The 26215-nt window shown below is 55.6% G+C and overlaps 1 protein-coding gene across 1 annotated transcript in view; it reads left to right on the top strand.

The window, feature by feature from the left end:
* Positions 1-23742, top strand: part of LOC134433134 (striatin-4-like) — a 29819-nt gene extending 6077 nt beyond the window's left edge. The window contains exons 4-17 of the mRNA XM_063182017.1: positions 784-844; positions 2382-2630; positions 4132-4243; positions 5290-5377; positions 7095-7160; positions 8928-9022; positions 11172-11323; positions 11436-11483; positions 13433-13587; positions 15131-15334; positions 17080-17211; positions 18378-18473; positions 19820-19906; positions 23087-23742. Of these exons, the coding sequence (XP_063038087.1) occupies positions 784-844; positions 2382-2630; positions 4132-4243; positions 5290-5377; positions 7095-7160; positions 8928-9022; positions 11172-11323; positions 11436-11483; positions 13433-13587; positions 15131-15334; positions 17080-17211; positions 18378-18473; positions 19820-19906; positions 23087-23256 (1715 nt within the window). The 3' untranslated portion in view covers positions 23257-23742. The remainder of the gene's footprint in view (positions 1-783; positions 845-2381; positions 2631-4131; positions 4244-5289; positions 5378-7094; positions 7161-8927; positions 9023-11171; positions 11324-11435; positions 11484-13432; positions 13588-15130; positions 15335-17079; positions 17212-18377; positions 18474-19819; positions 19907-23086) is intronic.
* Positions 23743-26215: the final 2473 nt, after the last annotated feature.

Below are 26215 nucleotides of genomic sequence, written 5' to 3'. Positions count from 1 at the left end.
GGGGGTTTTTTGGGGAGTTTTTTTGGGCTGGTTTTGGGGTTATTTTTGGGCTGGTTTTGGGGTATTCTTTGGGGTATTTTTGGGCCGGTTTGGGGGGTTTTCGGGTTATTTTTGGTGATTTTTTGGGGTTTTTTGGGAGTGTTTCTGGCTTGGTTCTGGGTGGATTTTGGGGTTTTTCTGGGCTGGTTTTTGATTCTTTAGGGGGTGATTTGTGGGATATTTTTTGGTGCTTTTCAGGAAGGTTTGGGATATTTTTGAGTTGGTTTTGCGGTATTTTTGGGCTGGTTTGGGGTTATTTTTGGGGTTATTTTGGGGATATTTTGGGGTATTTTTGGGCTGGTTTTGGGAATTTTTGGGGTTGTTTTTGGGGTATTTTTGGGCTGGTTTGGGGGTATTTTTGGGGTGGTTTGGGGAATTTTTGGGGTTATTTTTGGGCTGGTTTTGGGAATTTTTTGAGGTTATTTTTGGGGTATTTTTGGGCTGGTTTGGGGGTATTTTTGGGGTTATTTTTGGGGTGGTTTGGGGAATTTTTTGGGGTATATTTGGACTGGTTTTGGAAATTTTTTGGGGTATTTTTGCGCTGGTTTTGGGAATTTTTGGGGGTTATTTTTGGGCTGGTTTTGGGGTATTTTTGGGGTTATTTTTGGGGTATTGTTGGGGATATTTTGGGGATATTTTCTGGTTCTTTTGGGGATATTTTTGGGGTATTTTTGGGGTATTTTTGGGTTATTTTGGGGTTATTTTTGGGTGTTTTTGGGGTTCCTCACCCCCATTTCCCCGCAGTGTCCAACGGCCCCGTGGAGCTGGAGGGAGCCTGGCAGGAGGGGAGGCAGCTCCTGCGCCAGTGAGTGACGGAAATTTGGGATTTTTGGGGGTTTTTTGGTTTTTTTTGGGGTTTTTTTGGGGATTTTTTGGGGGGATTTGGGGTCAGGGAGGGTTTGGGGTTTTTTGCGCAATTTTTGAGATTTTTTGGAGCAATTTTGGGGGATTTTTGTGAATTTTTGCAGGATTTTTGGGAGGATTTTGAGACATTTTTGGAGTGATTTTCCTCAAGGTTTCTCAGGATTTTTGTGGGGATTTTTTGTGAGATTTTTGTAGGATTTTCCCAGGATTTTTGTGGAGATTTTTGTTGGATTTTATCAAGACTTTTCCTGGATTTTTGTGGGATTTTTTACAGGATTTCTGTGGGATTTTTCCAGGATTTTTGAGGGGATTTTTCCAGGAATTTTGTGGGATTTTTTTCCAGGATTTTTGGGGGATTTTTGTGGGGTTTTCACGAATTTTTTCCATTATTTTTGTAGGGGTTTTCCAAGGATTTTTCTGGGATTTTTGCAGGATTTTTGTGGGATTTTCAGGATTTTTTCCACGATTTTTTTGGGGTTTTTGGGGGGATTTTTGTGGGATTTTCCAGGATTTTTCCCCAGGATTTTTGTGGCATTTTTGCAGGATTTTTTCCGGGATTTTTGTGGGAATTTTTGGTGGGATTTTTGTGTGATTTTGGTGGATTTTTATCAGGATTTTTTAGGGGGATTTTTGCAGGATTTTTCCAGGACCTTTTCCAGGATTTTGGTGGGGATTTTTCTGGGATTTTTGGGGGGATTTTTCTGGAATTTTTCCCAGAATTTTTCCAGGGATTTTTGTAGGGATTTTTGTGGCATTTTCCCAAGACCTTGGTTGGATTTTTTGCACGATTTTAGGGGGGATTTTGTCCAATTTTTCCAGGATTTTTCCAAGATTTTAGGGGGGATTTTCCCACAATTTCCACCCCAAAAATCCCAATTTTTCTGTTTTTCCCCCCGCAGGTACCTGGAGGAGCTGGGTTACAGCGACGCCATCCTGGCCGCTCCCAAAATCCCAAATTTGGGGATTTTTTAGGGGATTTTTGCGGGATTTTTTCCAGGATTTCTGTAGGGATTTTTGCGGGATTTTTTCCAGGATTTCTGTAGGGATTTTTGTGGAATTTTTTCCAGGATTTCCCCACATTTTTTCCCTCACAAAAATCCCATTTTTTGCTGTTTTTCCCCCCGCAGGTACCTGGAGGAGCTGGTTACAGCGACGCCATCCTGGCCATGAGGTCCTGGCCGCTCCCAAAATCCCAAATTTTGAGGATTTTTTAGGGATTTTCTGAGATTTTCTATTTTCTGAGATTTGCTATTTTTTCCAGGATTTTTCTGGGATTTTTCCAGAATTTTAATGGAGACTTTTGTGGGAATATTTTCAGGATTTTCCCCAGGATTTCTTCCGATATTTTTGTAGGATTTTTATGGGATTTTTGCGGGATTTTTTCCAGGATTTCTGTAGGGATTTTGTGGATTTTTTCCAGGATTTCCCCACATTTTTTCCCTCACAAAATCCATTTTTTTCTGTTTTTCCCCCCGCAGGTACCTGGAGGAGCTGGGCTACACCGACGCCATCCTGGCCATGCGCTCGCGGCGGCTGCGGGCGCTGCTGGGCCGGAGCCCCCCCGGAATTCCGGAACTTTCCGCGGGAATTTCCCCGGAAATTTCGGGAATTCCGGGAATTCCGGGAATTCCGGGAGCCCCCCCCAGCCCCGGGAGCCCCCCCAGCCCCTCCCCCCCCCCCGGCTCGGAGTCGCTGCTGCTGCGCCGCATCGAGGAGCAGATCCAGAGGTTGGGGGAAATGTGAACATTTGGGGTTTTTTGGGATTTTTAATGGGAATTTTGGGGTTTTTCTGTGGGAATTTTGGGGGATTTTTTTCTGGAATTTTGGTGGGATTTTTAATGAGAATTTTGGGGTTTTTACTGGGATTTTTGGGGTTTGTATGGGAATTTTGGGGTTTTTAATGGGAATTTTGGGGTTTTTCGTGGGATTTTTGGGGGGTTTTTTAATGGGAATTTTGGGTTTTTTTAATGGGAATTTTGGGGTTTTTCATGGGATTTTGGGGTGTTTTTTTGGGGGAATTTTGGGGTTATTTGGGAATTTTGGGGTTTATTTGGGAATTCCGGGAGCCCCCCCAGCCCCGGCTCGGAGTCGCTGCTGCTGCGCCGCATCGAGGAGCAGATCCAGAGGTTGGGGAGATCTGGAAATTGGGGAAATTTGGGGATTTTTTAATGGGAATTTTGGGGTTTTGAATGGGAATTTTGGGGGATTTTTTTCTGGGAATTTTGGTGGGATTTTTAATGGGAATTTTGGGGGTTTTAGTGGGATTTTTGGGGGTTTTTATGGGAATTTTGGGGTTTTTTAATGGGAATTTTGGGGTTTTTCGTGGGATTTTTGGGGGTTTTTATGGGAATTTTGGGGTTTTTTAATGGGAATTTTGGGGTTTTTCATGGGATTTTTGGGGGGTTTTTTAATGGGAATTTTGGGGGTTTTTGTGGGGATTTTGGGGGGTTTTTTTGTGGGAATTTTGGGGTTTTTTAATGGGAATTTTGGGGTTTATTTGGGAATTTTGGGGTTTATTTGGGAATTCCGGGAGCCCCCCCAGCCCCGGCTCGGAGTCGCTGCTGCTGCGCCGCATCGAGGAGCAGATCCAGAGGTTGGGGGGATCTGGAAATTGGGGAAATTTGGGGATTTTTTAATGGGAATTTTGGGGTTTTGAATGGGAATTTTGGGGATTTTTTTCTGGGAATTTTGGTGGGATTTTTAATGGGAATTTTGGGTTTTTAGTGGGATTTTTGGGGGTTTTTGTGGGAATTTTGGGTTTTTTTTAATGGAATTTTGGGGATTTTCTAATGGGATTTTTGGTGGTTTTTTTGTGGGAATTTTGGGGTTTTTTTAATAGGAATTTTGGGATTTTTTTGTGGGATTTTTGGGGGTTTTTTTTGGTGGGAATTCTGGGGAAATTTTGGGGGTTTTTTGTGGGATTTTGGTGGGGTTTTTTTTGTGGGAATTTTGGGTCTTTTGGTGGGATTTTTAATGGAATTTTGGGGGGTTTTTTTGTGGGAATTTGGGGATTTTTTGTGGGAATTTTGGGGTTTATGTGTGGGAAAGTTGGGGTTTTTTTATGGGATTTTTTGGGGTTTTGTGTGGGAATTTTTGGGGGGGTTTTTTTGTGGGGTTTTTCCCTTTTTATTTCGTTTTTTTTTTTTTTTTTCATTTTCTTTTCATTTTTTTCCCTTTTTCCCCTTTTTTTTCCCTTTTTTTTCCCTTTTTTTGGGCTTTTCCCCCCAGGAACGCCGGGAAGGAGCCGCGGGCCGGGCTCAGCCCCTCCCCCCCCGAGGATGACAGCGATGAGGAAGAGGAGCCGGAGAGCCCCTCCCCCACCCCCCGCAGGAGGGGAAAGGTCCCGCCCAAAATCCCAATTTGGGGAATTTGGGGAATTTTGGGGCGTTTGGGAGGATTTTTAAGGAATTTTGGGGAATTTTGTGGATTTTTGGTGGGGTTTGGGAGAATTTTTTGGGGATTTTGGGGCAATTTTGGGGCATTTTGAGGGGATTCGGGGAGGATTTTTAATGAATTTTGGGGATTTTTATGGGATTTTTGGTGGGGTTTGGGAGGATTTTTAAGGAATTTTGGGGGATTTTGTGGGATTTGGGAGGATTTTTAAGGAATTTTTGGGAATTGTGTGGAATTTTTTGGTGGGTTTGGGAGGATTTTTAAGGAATTTTGGGGGATTTTGTGGGATTTTTGGTGGGGTTTGGGAGGATTTTTAAGGGATTTTGGGGCATTTTGAGGGGATTCGGGGAGGATTTTTAATGAATTTTGGGGATTTTTATGGGATTTTTGGTGGGGTTTGGGAGATTTTTAGGGATTTTTGGGGGAATTTTGGGGGATTTTGTGGGATTTTTGGTGGGGTTTGGGAGGATTTTTAAGGAATTTTGGGGGATTTTTGTGGGATTTGGGAGGATTTTTAATGAATTTTGGGGAATTTTGTGGGATTTTTGGTGGGGTTTGGGAGGATTTTTAAGGAATTTTGGGAGGGGTTTTATGGGATTTTGGTGGGGTTTGGGAGAATTTTTTGGGGATTTTGGGGCAATTTTGGGCATTTTGAGGGGATTCGGGAGGATTTTTAATGAATTTTGGGGAATTTTGTGGGATTTTTGGGGGATTTGGGAGAATTTTTAAGGAATTTTGGGGGATTTTTGTGGGATTTGGGAGGATTTTTAAGGAATTTTTGGGAATTTTGTGGAATTTTTTGGTGGGGTTTGGGAGGATTTTTAAGGAATTTTGGGGATTTTGTGGGATTTTTGGTGGGGTTTGGGAGGATTTTTAAGGAATTTTGGGGATTTTTAGAGAATTTTGGGGATTTGGGAGCATTTTAGGGAGATTTTTTTGAGTTTTTCCCCCGTTTTTGTCCCTCGCTGTCCCAGGGTGTCCCAAGGTCCCGAGGAGGAGGAGGAGGACGATGAAGATGAGGAGGACTCGGAGGACGCCCTGGGGGAGTTCGACTTCCTGGGGACACCCGGGGACAGCCGGGGTGAGGACACCTGGGGACACCTGGGGACACCTGGGGACATTTGGGGACACTTTGGGGACACCTGGGGACACCTGGGGACACCTGGGGGCACCTGGGGACGTTTGGGGACACCTTGGGGACACCTTGGGGACACTTTGGGACATTTGGGGACACCTGGGGACAGCAGGGGTGAGCTCAGGGGACACCTTGGGGACACCTTGGGGACACCTGGGGACATCAGAGACACCTTGGGGACATCTGGGGACACTTTGGGGACACCTGGGGACACCTGGGGACACCTTGGGGACACTTTGGGGACACCTTGGGGACGTTTGGGGACATTTGGGGACACCTGGGGACATCTGGGGACACCTTGTGGACACCTTGGGGACACCTTGGGGACATTTGGGGACACCTGGGGACATCAGAGACACCTTGGGGACACCTGGGGACACTTTGGGGACACCTTGGGGACGTTTGGGGACACCTGGGGACACCTGGGGACACCTGGGGACACCTGGGACATTTGGGGACATCTGGGGACATTTGGGGACACCTTGGGGACATTTGGGGACATTTGGGGACACCTTGGGGACATTTGGGGACACTTTGGGGACATTTGGGGACACTTTGGGGACACCTTGGGGACATTTGGAGACATCTGGGGACATTTGGGGACACCTTGGGACACCTTGGGGACACCTGGGGACATCAGAGACACCAGGGGTGAGCTCAGGGGACATTTGGGGACACCTTGGGGACACCTTGGGACACCTTGGGGACATTTGGGGACACCTGGGGACATTTGGGGACATTTGGGGACACCTTGGGGACACCTGGGGTGAGGACACCTGGGGACACCTTGGGGACACTTTGGGGACACTTTGAGGATACCTTGGGGACACCTTGGGGACACCTTGGGGACATTTGGGGACACCTTGGGGACACCTTGGGGACATCAGGGGTGGGGACAGGGACACCTTGGGGACACCTTGGGACATTTGGGGACATCTTGAGGACACCTTGGGGACACCTGGGGACACCTTGTGGACACCTTGGGGACACCTGGGGACACCTGGGGACATCAGAGACACCAGGGGTGAGCTCAGGGGACATTTGGGGACACCTGGGGACACTTTGGGGACACCTTGGGGACATTTGGGGACACCTGGGGACATTGGGGACATTTGGGGACACCTTGGGGACACCTGGGGACATTTGGGGACATTTGGGGACACCTTGGGGACACCTGGGGACACCTTGGGGACGTTTGGGGACACCTGGGGACACCTTGGGGACATCTGGGGACACCTTGGGGACGTTTGGGGACACCTTGGGGACACCTTGGGACACCTTGGGGACATCTTGGGACATTTGGGGACACCTTGGGGACATTTGGGGACATCTGGGGACACCTTGGGGACATTTGGGGACACCTTGGGGACACCTTGGAGATTTGGGGACATTTGGGGACATCTGGGGACACCTGGGGAACACCTGGGGACATCAGAGGTGGGTCTGGGGACACCTTGGGGACATCTGGGGACAGCAGGGGTGAGCTTGGGGACATTTGGGGACACCTGGGGACATTTGGGGACACCTTGGGGACACCTTGGGGACATCAGGGCTGAGCTTGGGGACACCTGGTGACACTTTGGGGACATCAGAGGTGAGGTCAGAGACACCTTGGGGACACTTTGGGGACGTTTGGGGACACGCGCTGTCCCCATTGTCACAGAGAGCCACCGGTGCCACCTGCGGGACGGGGACCTGGGGCCACCGCGGCCACCGCGGCCACCTGAGGGTGAGGACACGTCTGTCACCCGTGTCACTGTCACCTGTGTCACTGTCACCTGTGTCACCACTGTCACCTGTGTGTCACCTGTCACCTGTGTGTCACTGTCACCTGTGTGTCACTGTCACCTGTGTGTCACCTGTGTCACCACTGTCACCTGTGTGTCACTGTCACCTGTCTCACCTGTCACCTGTCACCTGTGTGTCACTTGTGTGTCACCTCAGTGTCACTGTCACCTGTGTGTCACCTGTGTCACTGTCACCTGTGTGTCACCTGTGTGTCACCCTCAGTGTCACCTGTGTCACCTGGGGGGTCCCTGTGTCCCCAAGGCCACCCTGACGTCCCCTCTGTCCCCAGGGTCCCTGGGTGTCCCCAAAGCCACCCTGATGTCATTGTCCCCACTGTCCCCATTGTCCCCACTGTCCCCAGGGCCACCCTGCTGTCCCCACTGTCCCCATTGTCCCCATTGTCTCCTGGGTGTCCCCAAGGCCACCCCAGTGTCATTGTCCCCTCTGTCCCCAGGGTGTCCCCATTGTCCCCAAAGCCACCCCAGTGTCCCTGTCCCCATTGTCCCCAGGGTCCCCGGGTGTCCCCAAAGCCACCCTGGTGTCCCCATTGTCCCCTGTGTCCCCAGGGTGTCACCATTGTCCCCAGGACCACCAGAGTGTCACTGTCCCCATTGTCCCCTCTGTCCCCAGGGTCCCCAGGTGTCCCCAATGTCACCCCGGTGTCCCTTCTGTCCCCATTGTCCCCAGGGTGTCCCCAAAGCCACCCCAGTGACATTGTCCCCTGTGTCCCCAGGATGTCCCCATTGTCCCCACTGTCCCCAATGTCACACCAGTGTCATTGTCCCCACTGTCCCCAGGGTCCCTGGGTGTCCCCAATGTCACCCCAGTGTCACTGTCCCCTCTGTGCCCATTGTCCCCATCGTCCCCTGGGTGTCCCCAAAGCCACCCCAGTGTCATTGTCCCCATTGTCCCCTGTGTCCCCAGGGTGTCCCCATTGTCCCCAGGACCACCCCAGTGTCCCTGTCCCCATTGTCCCCAGGGTGCCCGGGTGTCCCCAATGTCCCCAATGTCACCCTGGTGTCCCCAATGTCCCCAGGGTCCCCAGTGTCCTCTCTGTCCCCAGGGTGCCCGGGTGTCCCCAATGTCCCCCATTGTCCCCATTGTCCCCAATGTCCCCTCTGTCCCCAATGTCCCCAATGTCCCCAATGTCCCCAATGTCCCCGATGTCCCCAGGTGTCTCCAGGTGTCCCCAATGTCCCCTCAGGTGTCCCCAATGTCCCCATTGTCCCCAATGTCCCCTCTGTCCCCAGGGTGCCCGGGTGTCCCCAATGTCCCCCATTGTCCCCAATGTCCCCCACTGTCCCCAATGTCCCCTCTGTCCCCAATGTCACCCCAGTGTCCCTTCTGTCCCAGGGTGCCCGGGTGTCCCCATTGTCCCCAGTGTCCCCAGTGTCCCCAGTGTCCCCACTGTCCCCAATGTCACCCCGGTGTCCCCTCTGTCCCCAGGGTGCCCGGGTGTCCCCAATGTCCCCAGTGTCCCCTCTGTCCCCATTGTCCCCAATGTCCCCCTCTGTCCCCAATGCCCCCCACTGTCCCCACTGTCCCCAATGTCACCCCGGTGTCCCCTCTGTCCCCAGGGTGCCCGGGTGTCCCCAATGTCCCCAGTGTCCCCCTCTGTCCCCATTGTCCCCAATGTCCCCCTCTGTCCCCAATGTCCCCTCTGTCCCCACTGTCCCCAATGTCACCCCGGTGTCCCCTCTGTCCCCAGGGTGCCCGGCTGTGTCCCCGGCCGGGGCGCTGGCCCTGCACGGCCTCGGGGACCTGGCGGAGCTGACGGTGACAAACGACAACGACGGCGGAGACGTGAGTGACACCCGTGCCACCTCTGAGTGTCACCAGTGTCACCTCTGAGTGTCCCCAGTGTCCCCAGTGCCACCTGTGAATGTCCCCAGTGCCACCAGTGCCACCTCTGAGTGTCCCCTGTGCCACCTGTGCCTGTCCCCAGTGTCCCCAGTGCCAGCTCGGAGTGTCCCCAGTGTCCCCAGTGCCACCAGTGCCACCTCTGAGTGTCCCCAAATGCCCCCATGTCCCAGTGTCCCCAAGTGCCACCATGTCCCAATGTCCCCAATGTCCTCTGAGTGTCCCCAAGTGCCACCATGTCCCAGTGTCCCCAAATGCCCCCATGTCCCAGTGTCCCCAAGTGCCCCCATGTCCCAGTGTCCCCAAATGCCACCGTGTCCCAGTGTCCCCACATGTCCCCAAGTGCCACCATATCCCAGTGTCCCCAAATGCCACCGTGTCCCAGTGTCCCCAAATGCCACCGTGTCCCAGTGTCCCCAAATGCCACCACGTCCCAGTGTCCCCAAATGCCCCCATGTCCCAGTGTCCCCAAATGCCACCGTGTCCCAGTGTCCCCACATGTCCCCAAATGCCACCATGTCCCAGTGTCCCCACATGTCCCCAAATGCCCCCATATCCCAGTGTCCCCAAATGCCACCATGTCCCAGTGTCCCCAAATGCCACCATGTCCCAGTGTCCCAGAGTGTCCCCAAGTGTCCCCACATGTCCCCAAATGCCACCATGTCCCAATGTCCCCAAGTGCCACCATGTCCCAGTGTCCCCAAGGGCCACCATGTCCCAGTGTCCCCAAGTGCCACCGTGTCCCAGTGTCCCCAAATGCCACCATGTCCCAATATCCCCAAGTGCCACCATGTCCCAATGTCCCCAAGTGCCACCATGTCCCAGTGTCCCCAAGTGCCACCCGTGTGCGTGTCCCCAGGCGCGGTCGCCGTCCCCGCGGTGCAGCTGGAGCCACACCTGACATCAGTGTCCCCAAGTCCCCAAGTGCCACCATATCCCAGTGTCCCCAAGTGCCACCGTGTCCCAGTGTCCCCACGTGTCCCCAAATGCCACCATGTCCCAATGTCCCCAAGTGCCACCATGTCCCAATATCCCCAAGTGCCACCATGTCCCAATGTCCCCAAATGCCACCATGTCCCAATGTTCCCAAGTGCCACCATGTCCCAGTGTCCCAGAGTGTCCCCAAGTGTCCCCACATGTCCCCAAGTGCCACCATGTCCCAGTGTCCCCAAATGCCAGCATGTCCCAATGTCCCCAAGTGCCACCATATCCCAATGTCCCCAAATGCCACCGTGTCCCAGTGTCCCCAAGTGCCACCATGTCCCAGTGTCCCCAAGTGCCACCATGTCCCAGTGTCCCCAAGTGCCACCATGTCCCAATATCCCCAAGTGCCACCATGTCCCAATGTCCCCAAGGGCCACCATGTCCCAATGTCCCCAAATGCCACCATGTCCCAGTGTCCCCAAGTGCCACCCCCGTGTCCCCGCAGGTGCCGTCACCGTCCCCGCGGCGCAGCCGGAGCTGTCCCCAAATGCCACCATATCCCAGTGTCCCCAAGTGCCACCATGTCCCGATATCCCCAAGTGCCACCATGTCCCAATGTCCCCAAGGGCCACCATGTCCCAATGTCCCCAAATGCCACCATGTCCCAGTGTCCCCAAGTGCCACCATGTCCCAGTGTCCCCAAGTGCCACCATGTCCCAGTGTCCCCAAGTGCCACCCGTGTGCGTGTCCCCAGGTGCGGTCGCTGTCCCTGCGGCGCAACTGGAGCTGTCCCCAATGTCCCCAAATGCCACCGTGTCCCAGTGTCCCCAAGTGCCACCCCCGTGTCCCTGCAGGTGCCGTCACCGTCCCCGCGGCGCAGCCGGAGCTGTCCCCAAATGCCACCATGTCCCAGTGTCCCCAAATGCCACCGTGTCCCGATATCCCCAAGTGCCACCATATCCCAGTGTCCCCAAATGCCACCATGTCCCAATGTCCCCAAGTGCCACCATGTCCCAATGTCCCCAAGGGCCACCATGTCCCAATGTCCCCAAGGGCCACCATATCCCAGTGTCCCCAAGTGCCACCATGTCCCAATATCCCCAAGTGCCACCGTGTCCCAGTGTCCCCCACGTGTCCCCAAGTGCCACCCGTGTGCGTGTCCCCGCAGGTGCGGTCGCTGTGCCCGCGGCTGACGCTGCGCAGCCACTTTGACGCCGTGCGGGCGCTGGCCTTTGTCCCCGGGCACGCGGCGCTGGTCACGGCCTCCGAGGACGCCACGCTCAAGCTCTGGGACCTGCAGAGGCCGCTCGGCCCCAGGAAGTGCGTGACGCGGTGACAATGCGGTGACAATGCGGGTGACAATGCGGGTGGCAGTGCCTTTGTCACCGTTTGTCACCGTTCGTCACCGGCTCTGTCGCCGTTGTCCCCTCAGGAGCGCGGCGCTGGACGTGGAGCCGGTGTACGCCTTCCGCGGGCACAGGTGGGCGCTTTGTCACCTCGGTGTCACCTCAGTGTCACCCTCAATGTCACCTCATTGTCACCTCATTGTCACCTCATTGTCACCTCATTGTCACCTCTGTGTCATCTCTGTGTCACCTCAGTGTCACCTCTGTGTGTTCTCAGTGTCACCTCATTGTCACCTCGGCGTCACCTCATTGTCACCTCATTGTCACCTCGGTGTCACCTCATTGTCACCTCATTGTCACCTCGGTGTCACCTCATTGTCACCTCTGTGTATTCTCAGTGTCACCTCATTGTCACCTCATTGTCACCACAGTGTCACCTCTGTGTGTTCTCAGTGTCACCTTTATTGTCACCTTCATTGTCACCTCAGTGTCACCTCATTGTCACCTGATTGTCACCTCAGTGTGTTGTCAGTGTCACCTCATTGTCACCTCGGTGTCACCTCATTGTCACCTCATTGTCATCTCAGTGTCACCTCATTGTCACCTCATTGTCACCTCAGTGTCACCTCATTGTCACCTCTGTGAGTTCTCAGTGTCACCTCATTGACACCTCGGTGTCACCTCGGTGTCACCTCAGTGTCACCTCATTGTCACCTCGTCGTCACCTCGGTGTCACCTCATTGTCTCCTCATTGTCACCTCGATGTCATCTCTGTGTGTTCACAGTGTCACCTCATTGTCACCTCGTTGTCACCTCATTGTCACCTCATTGTCACCTCTGTGTATTCTCTGTGTCACCTTATTGTCACCTCGTTGTCACCTTCGTTGTCACGTTGGTGGTTGTGGATTTATTCTGGTTTTTTGTCACTTTGTCACCTCAGTGTCACCTTCATTGCCACATCTGTGTCACCTCAGCGTCACCTTCATTGTCACCTCAGTGTCACCTTCATTGCCACATCTGTGTCACCTCAGTGTCACCTTCATTGCCACATCTGTGTCACCTCAGTGTCACCTTCATTGCCACATCTGTGTCACCTCAGTGTCACCTTCATTGTCACCTCAGTGTCACCTCAGTGTCACATCTGTGTGTTGTCAGTGTCACCTTCGTTGTCACATCAGTGTCACCTCAGTGTCACCTTCGTTGTCACGTTGGTGGTTGTGGCTTTATTCTGGTTTTTTGTCACCTCTTTGTCACCTCGGTGTCACCCTCATCATCACCTGCTTGTCGCCCCATTGTCACCTTGGTGTCACCCCATTGTCACCTGGCTGTGATTGTGTCGGGACTTTTTGTCACTTTGTCACTGTCCCAGGGGCCCGCGGTGGCGGTGGCAGCGGTGACATTGGTGACACCAATGACACTGGTGACCCCGGTGTGGTTTCTGTCCCTCAGGGGCCCGGTGCTGGCAGTGACAGGGACACAGGTGGTGACACAGGTGACATTGGTGACATTTCTGTCCCTCAGGGCCCCCGTGCTGGCAGTGGTAGCAGGTGACACTGGTGACATTGGTGACACAGGTGACACTGGTGACATTGGTGACACCATTGTCATTTCTGTCCCCGTGCAGGGGCCCGGTGCTGGCGGTGACAGGGACACAGGTGGTGACACAGGTGACATTGGTGACACTGGTGACATTGGTGACATTGGTGACCCCGGTGTCATTTCTGTCCCTCAGAGGCCCTGTGCTGGCAGTGACAGTTACACTGGTGACACTGGTGACACGGGTGACACTGGTGACACTGGTGTCATTTCTGTCCCTCAGGGGCCCCCGTGCAGGCAGTGACAGTTACACTGGTGACACTGGTGACACGGGTGACACTGGTGACACTGGTGTCATTTCTGTCCCTCAGGGGCCCCCGTGCAGGCAGTGACAGTTACACAGGTGACATTGGTGACATTGGTGACACTGGTGTCATTTCTGTCCCTCAGGGGCCCCGTGCTGGCAGTGACAGTGACACAGGTGGCAGCAGGTGGCACAGGTGACACAGGTGACACTGGTGACCCCGGTGTGGTTTCTGTCCCTCAGGGGCCCGGTGCTGGCGGTGGCGGTGGCGCCGGGTGACACGGGAGGTGACGCGGGTGACATCGGTGTCACCGGGCTGTGCTGCAGCGCCGGCGTGGACGCGCGGATTCGCTGCTGGCGCCTCCCGGGGCTGGACAGCGACCCCTACGGCGGCTACGGTGGGTGGGGACACTGGGGACACTTGGGGACATTGAGGGGACACCGGGGACACTGGGGACACTGGGGACACTGGGGACATTGGGGACAGTGGGGACACCTGAGGACACTGGGGACAGTGGGGACACCTGAGGACACTGGGGACAGTGGGGACACCTGGGGACACTGGGGACAGTGGGGACACCGGGGACACCTGGGGACACTGGGGACACTGGGGACAGTGGGGACAGTGGGGACAGTGGGGACAGTGGGGACATTGGGGACATTGGGGACACTGGGGACAGTGGGGACATTGGGGACACTTGGGGACATTTGGGACACTGGGGACATCAGGGACATTGGGGACACTGGGGACACTGGGGACATTGGGGACATCAGGGACATCAGGGACACTGGGGACACCTGGGGATATTAGGGACACTTGGAGACATGGGGGCACTGGGGTGTGGTGGCACCCGGGGACATGGGGACAGTGCTGTCCCCACTGTCCCCAATGTCCCCAGTGTCCCCTGGATGTCCCCAGTGTCCCCAACACCCCAATGTCCCCAATGTCCCCGCTGTCCCCAATGTCCCCAACACCCCCAAAGTCCCCAATGTCCCCAGTGTCCCCGGTGTCCCCTCATTGTCCCCAATGTCCCCAATGTCCTCAATGTCCCCAATGTCCCCTGGATGTCCCCAGTGTCCCCTCACTGTCCCCAATGTCCCCAATGTCCCCAATCCCCCCAATGTCCCCAGTGTCCCCTCAGTGTCCCCAGTGTCCCCAGTGTCCCCAATGTCCCCAATCCCCCCAGTGTCCCCAGTGTCCCCAGTGTCCCCTCACTGTCCCCTCACTGTCCCCAGACCCGTGGGTGCTCCGGGGCTTCCTCGATGGCCACAGTGGCACTTGGGGACATGGGGACAATGCCACCCCAGTGTCCCCAATGTCCCCAACTCCTCCAAAGTCCCCAATGCCCCCAATATCCCCAGTGTCCCCAGTGTCCTCAATGTCCCCCATGTCCCCAGTGTCCCCTCATTGTCCCCACTGTCCCCAGTGTCCCCAATGTCCCCAACACCCCTGATGTCCCCAATGTCCCCAGTGTCCCCTCACTGTCCCCTGGCTGTCCCCAATGTCCCCTCATTGTCCCCAGTGTCCCCTGGCTGTCCCCAATGTCCCCTCATTGTACCCAGTGTCCCCAGTGTCCCCTCACTGTCCCCAATGTCCCCAATGTCCCCAATGTCCCTGGTGTCCCTGGTGTCCCCAATCCCCCCAGTGTCCCCAATGTCCCCAATGTCCCCAGTGTCCCCAATCCCCCCAATGTCCCCTCACTGTCCCCAGTGTCCCCAATCCCCCCAATGTCCCCAGTGTCCCCAGTGTCCCTGGTGTCCCCAGTGTCCCCTCACTGTCGCTAATGTCCCCAGTGTCCCCAGTGTCCCCAATGTCCCCAGTGTCCCCACTGTCCCCTCACTGTCCCCTCACTGTCCCCAATATCCCCAATCCCCCCAGTGTCCCCCCAGTGTCCCCAGTGTCCCCTCAGTGTCCCCTCACTGTCCCCTCCCTGTCCCCAGACCCGCGCGTGCTCCGGGGCTTCCTGGACGGTCACTCTGACGCCGTCTGGGCGCTGGCCTTCGATGTCACCGGGCGTCACCTGGCGTCGTGCTCGGCCGACGGCACCGTGCGCCTCTGGGACCCGCGCGGCGGGGACGGCAGCGCCGCCGGCCGGGGGGGCACCGTCACGGGCACCTGCCTGAGCGTGCTCGACGGGCACCAAGGTGAGCGCCGGGGACGCACCTGGGGGGACGCACCTGCGCAGGTGTCACACCTGTCCCCGTGTCAGATCACGGTGTCCCCACCTCGGTGGCGTTTGTGTCACACCTGCGCAGGTGTCACACCTGTCCCCGTGTCAGATCACGGTGTCCCCACCTCGGTGGCGTTTGTCCCCAGTGTCACACACACCTGTCCCTCACCTGTTCCTCACCTGTGTCAGATCACGGTGTCCCCACGTCGGTGGCCTTTGTCCGCAGTGTCACACACACCTGTCCCTCACCTGTCCCCTCACCTGTTTCAGATCTCGGTGTCCCCACGCCGAAGGCGTTTGTGTCACACCTGCACAGGTGTCACACCTGTCTCACCTGTCCCTGTTTCAGATCACGGTGTCCCCACACCGAAGGCGTTTGTGTCACACCTGTCCCTCACCTATCCCCTCACCTGTTTGAGATCACGGTGTCCCCACGTCAGTGGCCTTTGTCCCTTCCCAGCTGTGTCACACCTGCACAGGTGTCACACCTGTCTCTGACCTGTTCCTCACCTGTTTCAGATCACGGTGTCCCCACATCGGTGGCCTTGGTGTCACACCTGTCCCTCACCTGTCCCCTCACCTGTTGGTTTCAGATCACGGTGTCCTCACATCGGTGGCATTTGTCCCCAGTGTCACACACACCTGTCCCTCACCTGTCCCCTCACCTGTTTCAGATCACGGTGTCCCCACGTCGGTGGCGTTTGTGTCACACCTGCACAGGTGTCACACCTGTCTCCATTTCAGATCACGGTGTCCCCACCTCGGTGGCGTTTGTCCCCAGTGTCACACACACCTGTCCCTCACCTGTTCCTCACCTGTTTCAGATCACGGTGTCCCCACCTCGGTGGCGTTTGTATCACACCTGTCCCTCACCTGTCCCCTCACCTGTTTGAGATCACGGTGTCCCCACGCCGGTGGCCTTTGTCCCTTCCCAGCTGTGTCACACCTGGACAGGTGTCACACCTGTCTCTGACCTGTTCCTCACCTGTTTCAGATCACGGTGTCCCCACCTTGGTGGCGTTTGTGTCACACCTGCGCAGGTGTCACATCTGTCTCTCACCTGTTTCAGATCACGGTGTCCCCACATCGGTGGCCTTGGTGTCACACCTGTCCCTCACCTGTCCCCTCACCTGTTGGTTTCAGATCACGGTGTCCTCACATCGGTGGCATTTGTCCCTGTGTCACACCTGTCCCTCACCTGTCCCCTCACCTGTTTCAGATCTCGGTGTCCCCACGCCGATGGCGTTTGTGTCACACCTGCACAGGTGTCACACCTGTCTCCATTTCAGATCACGGTGTCCCCACGTTGGTGGCATTTGTCCCTGTGTCACACACACCTGTCCCTCACCTGTTCCTCACCTGTTTCAGATCACGGTGTCCCCACCTCAGTGGCGTTTGTGTCACACCTGCACAGGTGTCACACCTGTCTCACCTGTCCCTGTTTCAGATCACGGTGTCCCCACGTCAGTGGCCTTTGTCCCCTCCCAGCTGTGTCACACCTGCACAGGTGTCACACCTGTCCCTCACCTGTCTCCATTTCAGATCACGGTGTCCCCACCTCGGTGGCCTTTGTCCCCAGCTGTGTCACACCTGTCCCTCACCTGTCCCTCACCTGTCCCTCACCTGTCCCTGTTTCAGATCACGGTGTCCCCACCTCGGTGGCCTTTGTCCCTGTCCCTCACCTGTCCCTCACCTGTCCCTCACCTGTCTCCATTTCAGATCACGGTGTCCCCACCTCGGTGGCCTTTGTCCCCTCCCAGCCCGCCCAGCTCGTGGCCGGGTTCCGCTCCGGTGCCACCGTCCTCTACGACATCGAGGCCACCAAGGCCACGCTGGTGTCCCCAAACGGCGGTGAGTGACACCCCCCCCATGTCCCCAAGGGCCACCTGGGATCACCTGAACCCCCCCGATGTCCCCAAGGGTCACCTGAGATCACCTGAATGTCCCCAAGGGCCACCTGGGATCACCTGAACCCCCCCCATGTCCCCAAGGGCCACCTGGAGCCACCTGAACCCCCCCCCATGTCCCCAATGTCCCCAAGGGTCACCTGGAGCCACCTGAACCCCCCTGAATGTCCCCAAGGGTCACCTGAACCCCCCTGAATGTCCCCAAGGGCCACCTGAACCCCCTGAATGTCCCCAAGGGCCACCTGGGGCCACCTGAACCCCCCCCCATGTCCCCAAGGGCCACCTGGGATCACCTGAACCCCCTGAATGTCCCCAAGGGTCACCTGAACCCACTCAATGTCCCCAAGAGTCACCTGGAGCCACCTGAACCCCCCCCATGTCCCCAAGGGTCACCTGGAGCCACCTGAACCCCCCCGATGTCCCCAAGGGCCACCTGAACCCCCCCCATGTCCCCAAGGGCCACCTGGAGCCACCTGAACCCCCTGATGTCCCCAAGGGTCACCTGAGAACCCCCCCCATGTCCCCAAGGGCCACCTGGAGCCACCTGAACCCCCCTGAATGTCCCCAAGGGTCACCTGGAGCCACCTGAAGCCCTCAATGTCCCCAAGGGTCACCTGAACCCCCCTGAATGTCCCCAAGGGTCACCTGAGATCACCTGGAGCCACCTGAAGCCCTCAATGTCCCCAAGGGCCACCTGAGATCACCTGAACCCCCCCCATGTCCCCAAGGGTCACCTGAACCCACTCAATGTCCCTGCTGTCCCCGCAGGTGGCCGCACCCAGGTGAACCAGGTGTCCCCAATGTCCCCAGGTGTCCCCAATGTCCCCGTGTCCCCGCAGGTGGCCATGCCCAGGTGAACCAGGTGGTCACTCTCAGGTGTCCCCAGTGTCCCCAGATGTCCCCAGTGTCCCCAATGTCCCCGCAGGTGGCCGTGCCCAGGTGAACCAGGTGCTCGCCCACCCCTCAGGTGTCCCCAGGTGTCCCCAATGTCCCCAATGTCCCCAGGTGTCACTCTCAGGTGTCCCCAATGTCCCCAGGTGTCCCCAATGTCCCCAGGTGTCCCCAGGTGTCCCCAATGTCCCCAGGTGTCACTCTCAGGTGTCCCCGCAGGTGCGCAGGTGAACCAGGTGCTCGCCCACCCCTCGCAGCCGCTCGCCATCACAGCCGGCGACGACCGCGCCATCCGCTACCTGGACACCCGCACCGGTGAGGGCTAATTAGGGTAATTAGGGTAATTAGGGTAATTAGGGGCCGCTACCTGGACACCCGCACCGGTGAGGGCTAATTAGGGTAATTAGGGGCCGCTACCTGGACACCCGCACCGGTGAGGGCTAATTAGGGTAATTAGGGGCCGCTACCTGGACACCCGCACCGGTGAGGGGTAATTGGGGTAATTAGGGTAATTAGGGGCCGCCAGAGGGGCATCAGAGCGTGCTTGGGGTAATTAGGGTAATAATTACCCGTTAGAGGGTAATTATGGGCTCATTAGGGGATAATTAGGGAGTAATTGGGTGTCATTAGGTGATAGATAGGAGCTATCAGGGGTCATTAGGGTAATTAGGGGGGGATAATTAGGGGGTAATTAGGGTGATGAGGGGGGTCGTTAGGGTAATTAGGGGGTAATTAGAGGGTCATTAGGGTAATTAGGGGGGATAATTAGGGGGTAATTAGGGTGATGGGGGGGTCGTTAGGGTAATTAGGGGGTGATTTGGGGTAATTAGAGGGTCATTAGGGTCATTAGGGGGTAAGTATGGTAATGAGGGGAGTAATTAGGGCCATTAGGGAATTAGGCGGTCATTAGGAGTAATTAGGGCGTCATTGGGGTAATTAGGGAGTCGTTGGGGGTAATTACAGGGTCATTGGGGGTAATTACAGGGTAATTATTCTGTGTAATTAGGGGTCAGATGGGGTCATTAGGGGGTCATTAGGGGGTAATTAGGTGCAATTAGGGGTCAGATGGGGTCATTAGGGGGTCATTAGGGGGTAATTAGGTGCAATTAGGGGTCAGATGGGGTCATTAGGGGGTAATTAGGGTAATGAGGTGCAATTAGGGGTCAGATGGGGTCATTAGGGGTAATTGGGGTAATTAGGTGCAATTAGGGGTCAGATGGGGTCATTAGGGGTAATTGGGGTAATTATTCTGTGTAATTAGGGGTCAGATGGGGTCATTAGGGGGTAATGAGGTGCAATTAGGGGTCAGATGGGGTCATTAGGGGTAATTGGGGTAATTAGGTGCAATTAGGGGTCAGATGGGGTCATTAGGGGGTAATTATTCTGTGCAATTAGGGGTCAGATGGGATCATTAGGGGTAATTAGTGTAATTATTGTGTGTAATTAGGGGTCAGATGGGGTCATTAGGGGTAATTGGGGTAATTAGGTGCAATTAGGGGTCAGATGGGGTCATTAGGGGGTAATTATTCTGTGCAATTAGGGGTCAGATGGGATCATTAGGGGTAATTAGTGTAATTATTGTGTGTAATTAGGGGTCAGATGGGGTCATTAGGGGGTCATTAGGGGTAATTAGTGTGATTATTGTGTGCCCCCCCCCCCAGGTGCGCTGGTGCACTCCGTGGTCGCTCACCTGGACGCCGTCACCTGCCTGGCCCTGGACCCCAGCGGAGCCTTCCTGCTGTCCGGCAGTGAGTGACCAATGGGGGACCAACGAGTGACCACTGACCAATGGGTGACCCTGAGTGACCGCTGAGTGACCAACGAGTGACCACTGACCACTGACCGCTGAGTGACCAATGGGGGACCAATGGGTGACCAATGGGTGACCACTGACCGCTGACCGCTGAATGACCACTGACCGCTGAGTGACCCTGAGTGACCACTGACCACTGACCGCTGAGTGACCGCTGAGTGACCCTCAGTGACCAATGGGTGACCCCTGAGTGACCGCTGAGTGACCACTGAGTGACTGCTGAGTGACCACTGACCACTGAGTGACCACTGACCGCTGTGACCACTGACCACTGAGTGACCACTGACCGCTGAGTGACCACTGAGTGACCCCTGAGTGACCGCTGAGTGACCCTGAGTGACCACTGACCGCTGAGTGACCACTGAGTGACCCCTGAGTGACCGCTGAGTGACCACTGAGTGACCACTGACCGCTGAGTGACCACTGAGTGACCCCTGAGTGACCGCTGAGTGACCCTGAGTGACCACTGACCACTGACCGCTGAGTGACCACTGACCACTGAGTGACCGCTGAGTCACCACTGACCAATGGGTGACCAATGGGTGACCACTGACCAATGGGTGACCACTGAGTGACCACTGACCGCTGAGTGACCACTGAGTGACCACTGAGAGACCACTGACCACTGAGTGACCACTGAGTGACCACTGGGGGACCACCGACCACTGGGTGACCAATGGGGGACCACTGATCACTGGGTGACCACTGGGTGACCACTGAGTGACCACTGAGAGACCACTGACCACTGACCACTGAGTGACCCTGAGTGACCACTGACCACTGACCAATGGGGGACCACTGAGTGACCACTGACCACTGACCACTGACCACTGAGTGACCACTGACCAATGGGTGACCACTGACCACTGAGTGACCACTGAGTGACCACTGACCGCTGAGTTGACCGAGTGACCACCGAGTGACCACTGAGTGACCACTGACCACTGACCAATGGGTGACCACTGACCAATGGGTGACCACTGAGTGACCACTGACCACTGACCACTGACCAATGGGTGACCACTGAGTGACCACTGAGTGACCCTGAGTGACCACTGACCACTGAGTGACCACTGGGTGACCAATGGGTGACCAGTGAGCGACCCTGAGTGACCGATGGGTGACCGATGGGTGCCGAGTGACCAATGGGTGACCAATAACCGATGAGTGACCAATGGGGGACCGATGGGTGACCACTGACCAATGGGTGACCACTGACCAATGGGTGACCAGTGAGTGACCCTGAGTGACCGATGGGTGACCAATGGGTGCTGAGTGACCAATGGGTGACCAATAACCAATGAGTGACCAATGGGGGACCGATGGGTGACCACTGACCAATGGGTGCTGAGTGACCACTGAGTGACCAATGGTTGACCAATGGGTGACCACTGACCAATGGGTGCTGAGTGACCACTGAGTGACCAATGGGTGACCAATGGGTGACCACTGACCAATGGGTGACCGATGGGTGACAATGAGTGACCACTGAGTGACCAATGACCACTGAGTGACCAATGAGTGACTGCCGAGTGCTGAGTGACCAGTGAGTGACCCTGAGTGACCGCTGTCATTGTCACCTGTCCCGGTGTCCCCAGGTGTGTCCCCAGGTGTGTCCCCAGGTGTGTCCCCAGGTGTGTCCCCCCTCTGTCCTCTCTGTCCCCAGGTCACGACTGCTCCCTGCGGCTCTGGCACCTGTGTGAGCACACCTGCGTGCAGGAGCTGTCCCTCACCTGTGTGTCACCTGTGTCACCTGTGTGTCACCTGTGTGTCACCTGTGTCACCTGTGTGTGATCTCACCTGTGTCACCTGTGTGTGATCTCACCTGTGTCACCTGTGTCCCCTGTGTCACCTGTGTGTGATCTTACCTGTGTCACCTGTGTGTCCCCTCACCTGTCCCTCTCTGTGTCCCCCCAGGTCACGACTGTTCCCTCCTCCTGTGGCACCTGTGTGAGCACACCTGTGTGCAGGAGCTGTCCCTCACCTGTGTCCCTGTGTCACCTGTGTCCCCTGTGTCACCTGTGTCCCCTCACCTGTGTCACCTGTGTCCCTGTGTCCCTGTGTCACCTGTGTCCCTTTGTCCCCCCAGGTCACGACTGCTCTCTCCACCTGTGGCACCTGTCCGACCGCACCTGCGTGCAGGAGCTGTCCCTCACCTGTGTGTCACCTGTGTCACCTGTGTGTGATCTCACCTGTCCCCTCTAGCTGTCCCCAGGTCACGACTGCTCTCTCCGTCTGTGGCACCTGTCCGACCGCACCTGTGTGCAGGAGTTACCTGTGTCCCCTGTGTCACCTGTGTCACCTGTGTCCCTGTGTCACCTGTGTCACCTGTGTCCCCTGTGTGTCCCCTGTGTCCCCTGTGTCACCTGTGTCCTTTTGTGTCCCCCCAGGTCACGACTGCTCTCTCCGCCTGTGGCATCTGTCTGACCACACCTGTGTGCAGGAGCTGTCCCTCACCTGTGTCACCTGTGTGTGATCTCACCTGTGTCCCCTGTGTCCCCTGTGTCACCTGTGTCCCCTCTCTCTGTCCCCAGGTCACGACCGCTCCCTGCGGCTCTGGCACCTGTGTGAGCACACCTGTGTGCAGGAGCTGTCCCTCACCTGTGTGTCACCTGTGTCACCTGTGTGTGATCTCACCTGTGTCACCTGTGTCCCCTGTGTCACCTGTGTCCCCTGTGTCACCTGTGTCCCCTCTCTCTGTCCCCAGGTCACGACTCCTCTCTCCGCCTGTGGTACCTGTCCGACCACACCTGTGTGCAGGAGTTACCTGTGTCCCTGTGTCACCTGTGTCACCTGTGTGTCCCCTGTCTCACCTGTGTCACCTGTGTCCCCTCTCTGTGTCCCCCCAGGTCACGACTGCTCCCTGCGCCTGTGGCACCTGTCCGACCGCACCTGCGTGCAGGAGCTGTCCCTCACCTGTGTGTCACCTGTGTCACCTGTGTGTCCCCTGTCTCACCTGTGTCACCTGTGTCCCTTTGTGTCCCCCCAGGTCACGACTGCTCCCTGCGGCTCTGGCACCTGTCCGACCGCACCTGTGTGCAGGAGCTGTCCCTCACCTGTGTGTCACCTGTGTCACCTGTGTCCCTGTGTCACCTGTGTCCCTTTGTCCCCCCAGGTCACGACTGCTCTCTCCGCCTGTGGCACCTGTCGGACCGCACCTGCGTGCAGGAGCTCCCCGCCCATCGCCGCAAGCACCACGAGGCCGTGCTGGCCGTGGCCTTCCACCCCCGCCGCGCCCTCAGCGCCAGCGCCGGCGCCGACGCCCTGGCCAAGGTGTTCGTCTGACGCACCTGGGCACACCTGGGCACACCTGGGCACGGCCACGGCACACCTGGGGACAGTGACAGGACACCTGGGCACGGCCACGGGACTCCTGGGCACACCTGGGCACACCTGGGCACGGCCACGGGACACCTGGGCACACCTGGGCACAGCCACAGGACACCTGGGCACACCTGGTGGCAGCTGGGAACTCACCTGGTGGCACCTGGGCACACCTGGGCACAGCCACAGGACACCTGGGCACACCTGGGCACTCCTGGGCACAGCCACAGGACACCTGGGCACACCTGGTGGCAGCTGGGGACAGCTGGACATACCTGGGAACAGCTGGGAACTCACCTGGTGGCACCTGGGCACACCTGGGGACGGCGACAGGACACCTGGGCACACCTGGTGGCAGCTGGGAACTCACCTGGGCACACCTGGAGACACCTGGTGGCGCCTGGGCACACCTGGAGCCAGCTGGGCACTCACTGGGAACTCACCTGGTGGCACCTGGGGACAGCTGGACACACCTGGTGGCACCTGGGGACAAGGCCAGGACAGGACAGGAGGTTGTGGCAGTGTGTCAGTGGCACCGGGGCACACCTGGGCACACCTGGGCACACCTGGTGGCACCGGGGCACACCTGAGGTGGCACCTGGGCAGGTTTGGTGGCACCTGGGCACATCTGGTGGCACCTGGACAGGTTTGGTGGCACCTGGACAGGTTTGGTGGCACCTGGGCACACCTGAGGTGGCACCTGGGCACACCTGGTGGCACCTGGACAGGTTTGGTGGCACCTGGACAGGTTTGGTGGCACCTGGGCACACCTGGGGTGGCACCTGGGCACACCTGGTGGCACCTGGACAGGTTTGGTGGCACCTGGGCACACCTGAGCTGGCACCTGGGCACACCTGAGCTGGCACCTGGGCACACCTGGTGGCACCTGGGCACACCTGGGGTGGCACCTGCCATTGTCACCTGTCCCCAGGGGCTGAAGGGCTCTGTCCCCTCCCCCCCTTAAATTTAGGACAAATTTGGGGAATTTTTCCCCCAAATTTTTGGGATTTTTTTTCCCAATTTTTAGGAATTTTCCCCCCAATTTTTTCATATTTTCCTCCATCGGAAAAATCCCAAATTTGGGGGATTTTTTTTTTTCCTCCAGGTAAATCCCAAATTTTAGGGATTTTCCCCAAAATTTTAGAATTTTTTCCCTAAATCCCAAATTTTAGGGATCTTCCCCTAAAATGTTTCCCTGTCTAAATCCCAAGTTTTAGGGATTTTTTTCCCCCAAATTTTTACAATTTTTTCCCTAAATCCCAAATTTTAGGGATTTTCCCCTCCAATTTTTTCTATTTTCCCCCATTAAATAAATCCCAAAATTTGGGATTTTTTTTTCCTTCTAGATAAATCCCAAATTTTACTGTTTTCTCCCAGTTTTTAAGATTTTTTTTTTCCCTGGATAATTCCCAAATTTTAGGGATTCTCCCCTCCATTTTTTAGGATTTTTCCCCCCAATTTTTGAGATTTTTTTTTCCCCAATTTTTGGGATTTCCCCCTAAATTTTTGGAATTTTTTTCCCCTCCAAATTTTGGGATTTTCCTCCCAATTTTTAGGATTTTCCCCCAATTCTTTGGGATTTTTCCCCCGAAATTATGTGGATTTTTTTTTCCTCCAAATTTTGGGATTTTCTCCCCTAAATTTTGGGATTTTTCCCTCCAAATTTTAGGGTTTCCCCCCACCCCAATTTTTCAAATTTTTCCACCCAATTTGGGGATTTTCTCTCCAATTTTTGGGATTTTTCTCCCCAATGTTTTGGGATTTTTCCCTCCCCAATTTTTGGGATTTCCCCCCCAATTTTTGGGATTTTTTCCGCCCCCAAGTTTTGGGATTTTTTTCCCTCCCCAATTTTTGGAATTTTTCCCTCCAAATTTTGGGATTTCCCCCCCAATTTTTGGGATTTTTCCCTCCCCAGTTTTAGAATTTTCTCTCCTAATTTTTGGGATTTACCCCTCCAAATTTTGTGATCTTTCCCCCCAATTTTGGAATTTTTCCCTCCCCAATTTTTAGGACTTTTCCCCCAATTTTTTTTTTTTTATGTTTTCCCCAATTTTTGGGATTTTCCCCCTTTGTAAATTTTGTACAGCCGAAAACTCCCCCAAAGCCCCTAAAAATTCCCCAAAATTCCTTTTGAAATTCCCCAAAATCCCCCCAAAGCCGCCCCCCCCGGGGGCTCAGCGCTGCCTTATCACCGTGTGATAACGGGGAGCCCCAAAATCCCCCAAATTCCCCCCAAAAATCCCCGGAGTCGCCCGAAATTCCCCTTTTTTCACGGAATTTTCTTGGATATTTATTTGGTGTTTTTTGGGGTTTTTTGGGGGGGGGATTTTGGGGGTGGGGGAGGGGCGGCAATAAAAGATTTTGGCAAAAACTGCGGCGGCCACAAGGGGGGGGGAGGGGACAAAAATGGGGCAAAAAGGGACAAAAATGGAACTAAAAGGGACATTTCCAGTGTCGCCATCCCCCCCGTTGTCCCCAAATGCCCTGAATTGTCCCCAAATTGTCCCTAAATCCCCTCTCAGTGTCCCCAAATTCCCCCAAATCGTCCCCAAATCCCCTCATTGTCCCCAAATTCCTCAGAATTGTCCCCAAATCCCTCCCATTGTCCCCAAATCCCCTCATTGTCCCCCAATCCCCTCTCAGTGTCCCCAAATTCCTCAGAATTGTCCCCAAATTCCCCCAAATTGTCCCCAAATCCCCTCATTGTACCCAAATTGTCCCCAAATCCCCTCATTGTCCCCAAATCCCCTCATTGTCCCCCAATCCCCTCTCAGTGTCCCCAAATTCCTCAGAATTGTCCCCAAATCCCCTCATTGTCCCCCAATCCCCTCTCAGTGTCCCCAAATTCCTCAGAATTGTCCCCAAATCCCTGAAGTGTCCCCAAATTCCTCAGAATTGTCCCCAAATCCCCCCAAATTGT

Source organism: Melospiza melodia, unplaced genomic scaffold (assembly GCF_035770615.1).
Source record: "Melospiza melodia melodia isolate bMelMel2 unplaced genomic scaffold, bMelMel2.pri scaffold_140, whole genome shotgun sequence".
Taxonomy (NCBI): domain Eukaryota; kingdom Metazoa; phylum Chordata; class Aves; order Passeriformes; family Passerellidae; genus Melospiza; species Melospiza melodia.
The sequence above is the reverse complement of the archived record's forward strand: the minus strand, read 5'-3'. Positions and strand labels throughout refer to the sequence as shown.